This window comes from Micromys minutus, assembly GCF_963924665.1.
Source record: "Micromys minutus genome assembly, chromosome: 13".
NCBI classification, from domain to species: Eukaryota; Metazoa; Chordata; class Mammalia; order Rodentia; family Muridae; genus Micromys; species Micromys minutus.
The window spans coordinates 58956008-58962447 of record NC_137982.1 but is presented as its reverse complement, the minus strand read 5'-3'; the positions used below and the strand labels follow the sequence as shown (position 1 = coordinate 58962447).

Below are 6440 nucleotides of genomic sequence, written 5' to 3'. Positions count from 1 at the left end.
AAAGATAGCAGAATATTACGAGAATATGGACAAAACAAGCCAATCAACAGAACCACCACCAACATCACTACCACCACCATCACCAACAACAACAAAAAAGGAACTCTAATAGCTAAATCTTTGTGCAAAGGTGTGGCAACTTTTAAAAGCAGCTTCAAAGGAAAAATATAGAAGAAAGGATATTGATTCACAAGTTTTATGAATTAACCTACATGATTATTAGTAAGGAAGCAAAAAAAAACTATGCCTAGAAATTTTTATAGGTATCGATCAGGAGTATTTTAGTATATATAATTATATCTTTTAATTGGATAGATAGTTAATAAATTCTATTCTGTAGAATAAATAATTTATAAACCATGGATGAAAAAATCACCATTTGAATTTGAATACTTTCTCTATCTTTCTATTAATTGTTAATGCCTCTAAGTCTACTTTTTTGTGATTTCTGAATATCATGTACTGATCTGTTCAAATAGTTTCTTTCTTGTGAAATAGCAGTAGTGGAGCATCTGTCAGATTGTATTTAATTAATTTCAAATTATTTTTCATTTTCTAAACAATTATTTCAATCAACATTTCTTAAATTATATTCAGAAGATGAGAGAACAATAAATTTTTGTAAATTTTTAAAATTTTCTTTAATCAAACAGTAGTATTAAGAACTCAAAGAGCTCTATGTTATAACATATATAGCTACAATATTAAATTATGACAACATGGGTGTATGGACTTATTCAGTCATAATTTTAACATGCCATAACTTTCTCATGGCAGTTTTAACTTCTGCATTCCTTAATGTATAGATGATTGGGTTGAGAAAGGGTGTTCCAATGGTATAAAATACTGCTACCATCTTGTCCATAGGAAAAGTTGTTGGTGGCAGTGCATATATAAATATGCAGGGCCCAAAGAATAAAATAACTACTATTATATGAGATGTGCATGTAGAAAGTGCCTTTTTTCTCCCTTCTGTACTGTGGTTTCGCAGAGAGTGTAAGATAACAAAATATGAGATCATCAAAATTATAAAACTGCTTGAGCAAATTGAACCACTGTTAGACACTAACAGCAGATTTATCATGTATGTGTCTATGCAGGCAAGTTTCAACAAGGGCTGTAAGTCACAGCAGTAATGGTCAATCAGATTGGGCCCACAGAAGGGTAGTCTCAAGGCCAAAACAATCTGAGCAGTGGAATGTATAAAAGACCCTATCCAGGCAAGAATAATCAAGATGATACAGACCTGCCGGCTCATGATGACTGGGTAACGCAAGGGTTTACAGATGGCCACATAACGGTCAACAGCCATGAGAATGAGGACAAAGATCTCCATGCAGCCAAACAAATGGAGAGCAAAGACTTGTGCCATGCATTCATTGTAGGAAATGATGTTCTTTTTAGAGAGGGCATCTACAATTAGTCTTGGGGCTGTGGATGTTGAAAAGCAGGAATCAGCAAAAGACAAATAAAACAAGAAGAAGTACATGGGGCTCCCAAGTGTCCGGCTGACCTTGATTGTCACAATAATAAGTGTATTCCCTACTACAGTCCCCATATAGAAAATTAAGAAGATTATAAACACCATTTTTTGCTTCAGAGGATCCTGTGTCAATCCTAGTAGTATGAATTCAGTGACAGTGCTGTTCTCCTGCATTGTATCAGTCCATGAGAGCCACTCACATACCAGAAAAAAATCTGGAAAAGAGAAACAAAATGTATGATATTCCTCCAAAATTTAGAATTTTAATAAGATTTTTTCAGTGAGTTATCACTTACCACTCACTTGGCTTAATTATCTATGAGAAACACCCCTCTGCTTAATACACAGTCAGAATAACTAAGTTATCCTGATAAATCCAGTCTATTTTGATTAAATATGACTCAAAACTTTATAGACGTTAGTACTTCAAGATAATTTTATCAGAAACACAGATATGAGCATTCATGGAATAAAGAGACAATATCTAAAATTAAAAAGCACTTGCAAAAATTTTCAGACTGAAAGAGATATTGGTATTCATCCATTACTGATATTTTGGTGAAAGCATAAAATGCTTATTATTGATTATTTCATATATTGACACGCAAAAGGACACACACACACACACACACACACACACACACACACACACACATATATATATATGCTTATTTGAATATATACAATTACTTTAATTGTCTTATAATATATATTCTAATGGTAACACAGTCAAAAGCAAACTTATCAAAATAGTAAATATATTTATTAAATGTAAATATATATATAAACTGATTTTAAAGTGCTATTTTTCTTATTCTGAAGATATTTATGAAATATAAAACTAGTTTTATTCAGTTTTATGTTCAGATTATGGTTAAGAGTGTTTAATATGACAATGCTGTCTTTTAAATAATCAGTTACAAGTGTGTGAGAAAGTCAAATTTATATTTGCTTGTGATGTGAGAACAAATATTATGTCTGTGATGTGTGAATAGTGCTACAATAGTTGTACTGTGATATATCAGAGAGTCACTTACTTACCTGATGCACAAAAACTCACAGAAACAGACAACCTGTGCAGCCTTTAACAGCAACAAAGGTCAGAAAGAACTTGAAAGTCATAAAGTAGTATTGCATTAAAATAAACAAATAAAGACTTACCTTAAGAGATTTTTGGTCACATTGGAAGGTCACTGGGGCTACAAGTACCTTTACTTGTGTATAAGAAGCATTGTCACATTAAGATAAAACAAACTTCTGAAAATACAGTTAAATGACTCAGCTATGAACATAATTCTGTAACTGAGTATGCTTTAAATACATTATACACAGTTACCCCATGGACATTAACTGAAGGCTAACTTACTTTGTTGGATGTATTCCAAAAGAACTCTTTGTGAAGTCTCTTAGCAAACAAACAAACAAAAATAAAACCACTTTGGGGTTGAATTAAATAATACAAATATCACTATGCATTTCTCTTTCTATCATTGTTGGTAGGTCTAGATTGGTAGACATATCTTCACAGTTACATAGTATACATAATTATTGAAATATTTATTCATATTAATTACAGGCATATTGACAGATAAGCTATAGGAAGTGATACCTACTTGTAATTCTAGCACTTGAGATTGTATGGAAAAGGATGCAAGCTTCATGCCAATCTTGGCTGAACATAAAACTTTTGAAAGCAGTAACATAAAAATAATTGTATACATGCTGACTTGAAGAAACTTCATAGAATTAAACAATGCCAAATGAACACAAGTTAATTGTGTATGGTATTTTATACTTAGCTGTCATAGAGAAAAATGTATTTTTCTTCCCAGTTCTTTTAAATCGTTAAATATTTTATTTTTGTTTAAATAAATGCTCAGACATTACCCCCCTCCCAGTTTAGCCTCTGACAGTTTCTCATCTGATTCTTCCTCAGTTTTCTTCCAGATGATGTCCCCACTTTCCTACCTCCCAACAGACCTCCCCACTCCCTGGACCCTCGAGTCTCTCAAAGGTTAGGTGCATCTTCTCTCACTGAGGCCACACCAAGCAATCCTTTGTGGTATATGTGTTGGGGGCCTCATATCATCTAGAGTATGCTGTCTGGTTGGTGGCTTAGTGTCTGAGAGATCTCAGGGTTTCAGGTTAGTTGAGATTGCTGGCCCTCCTATAGGGTTGTCCTCCCCCTCATTTTCTTCCAAACTTTCTCTACTTCAGCCATAGGGTTCCCTGGCTTCTGTCCATTAGTTAGGTGTAAGTATCTGAAAATGGATGGAACAAGAAAATATCATCCTGAGTGAGGTAACCCAGTCACAAAAGAACACACATGGTATGCACTCACTGATAATTAGATATTATCCCAAAAGATCAGAATACCAACAATATCATTTACAGACCACATGAAGCTCAAGAAGAAGAAATACCAAAATGTGGATGCCTCAGTCCTTCTTAAAATGGGGATAAAATAATCAAGGGAGAAAGTACAGAGTAAAGCAGCAACTAAAGTTAAGGTTATGGAGAAACTGCTCCACCTGGGGGCCCATCCAATGTGTAGCCACCAAACTCAGTCACTATTGCTGATCCCAAGAAGTGCTTGCTGACAAGAGCTTAATATGGATGTTTCTCTAGAGTGTTTGCTAGAGATTCACTTTTACAGATGAGGATGCTTGCACCTACTCATTGGACTGAGAAAAGGGACCCTAATGGAGGAGTCAGGGAAGGACTGAAGGAGGTGAAGAGGTTTGTAACTTCATAGGAAGAACAATAATATCAACCAACTAGATCCCCCAAAGCTCCCAGGGACTAAACTACCAACTAAAGAGTACACATGGGAGGACCAATGGCTCCAGCTTCATATGTAACAGAGGATGCCATTTTCGGGCATCAATAGGAGCAGAAACTCTTAGTTTTGTGAAAGCTCAATGGGGAATGGCAGGGCAAAAAAATGGGAGTGGGTAGGTGGGTAGGGGAACACTTACATAGAGGTAACTGGAGGAAAAATAGAATAAGGGGGAACTGGGAATGTGAATAACAATTGAAATACAAATACACAAACTATCCAAAAAAAAAATAAGATTAAGAAAATGACATGAGGATTGACTTCCAATCTATTGCACAGCACTGTGACTACAGATAATATAGTAATATATTTAAATTTTGCTAAATAGTTAATATATTTTAAACTATCATCTGTCATTTTCTATGTACCTATTGATCATGTATATACCTTTTTATTATCTTTTTATATCTATCATAATTTTACCTTTTAATTCATAGCCATGTACAAATTTAATTATTCATAAAAATAAAAAAATATTTGGGTAAAGCAAAATATTACAGAAAATTCACATAAACTTTATTTCACATATTGATAAAAGAAAAAAGTTAAAAAATACTTTCATAGTCCACTAAGAATGCAGATATTTTCCATTAAACATACACTAGAATCAACATTACAAATTATGTTAAGTTATTAAAGATTCATCATGGATAATTTGAAATCCATCTTCACAAAGAAAGTTGACAAAGTTGTCTCTTTTGCTTTCCCAGGAGGAGTTTTTATCACTAATGATGTAAAACATAGGTGTCTGGGGAAAGTCATTTTTTAATATGTCCCCTTACTTTCAATTACAAAACAAAATCCAGATAATCTGAAGTAGTTTGTTTTTTTATTTGTCTCCTTAGATTTTGTGAAAAGATGGTGGTACACAATTACAAGTTATATTAATGTTGTATGCAGATGTGACTTATTTAGGACTGACAAAATGGGTTTTAAGTTGTTTTTAATTTTAATTTTTATGTGAATAACTCTTTTGCCTTCATGTATGTCTAGGTATGGAATGTTTACAGTACTCATTGAGGTCACAGGATGTATTAAAACCTCTTGGTCTAGAGTTAATGATTACAAACACCTGGTAGATGCTTGGGAAAAAGAATTTAAATAGGAAATTATTCAGGATGTTTTCAATTCAAATTATAATAATATATTGCTGATACCCATAGGCTTGGCAATACAAAAATGTGCTTAGTCCAACACTAAGTACGCCCCCATCTATCTATCTACACACACACACACACACACACACACACACACACACATACACATACACACACACACACACACACACACACATATATATATATATATATATATATATATTGCATAACATAAACATTTCTTTTACAAAAGGAAGGAACAGCATGATAAAAATACAGACAATGTTCTATAGAAATAATTAGAAAAAAACAAATTCCAAATTCTGGCACTTTTTTTTTCTTACCACTTAATTAAAAAAAAATAGGGATACATTTACAGATTTTTAAAGGCATTTTGTCATAACATTATATGACTATTTTTGTCAGTACTTAATTTTTTTAGAGGTTTGATTGCATGCATATAAATCCCACTTGTTACCATAAGCATGAAGTACATGTAGGACAGAACATAACATGGAAACAGATTTCTTGTTGGGTATAGATTAAGCACAATGATATGTGAATGCCAAAAATTGCCAGAAGGCTATTATCTTAGCTCTTGGATTATTAATGATTTGAGGTCCAATACAACAGGAAAAGATGAGTATTTGTAGGCATTAATATAAGTGTCTCCACATGCAACAGAAAACCTTTCTCTGTCTCTGGTGGTCTAAGCAAAGAAGTATTTATTTTACAATTTCTGAGGAATGTATAATGGCATTCTGTCAGGTCATGCTACTGCAAGACAATACTAATTCTCCTTAGGGATTATTCCCACCCTTGGGATAAGCCTCTCGACCTAGAAGTGGACTTCTGTCTGTTTTAAAGTGTGACCTGTAAGCAGGTCTACTACTTTACAAAGGGCTGCATAATTAATCTAATTTAAGCAAAACCATGTGTGGTAATGATGAAATAACTACAAAATATATCAGATTTGCTGTACTGATGCACATTCTGTGCGCTAATATGTTTCATTGAGTAC

The 6440-nt window shown here is 33.4% G+C and overlaps 1 protein-coding gene across 1 annotated transcript; it reads right to left on the bottom strand.

Annotated features, from left to right (window-relative positions):
* Nucleotides 1-733: 733 nt before the first annotated feature.
* Nucleotides 734-1657, bottom strand: OR4C11 (olfactory receptor family 4 subfamily C member 11; the record flags this gene model as incomplete). Its single annotated transcript, XM_080927700.1, has 1 exon — nucleotides 734-1657. One exon carries the CDS (start codon nucleotides 1655-1657, stop codon nucleotides 734-736), a length of 924 nt encoding a protein of 307 aa, XP_080783826.1.
* Nucleotides 1658-6440: the final 4783 nt, after the last annotated feature.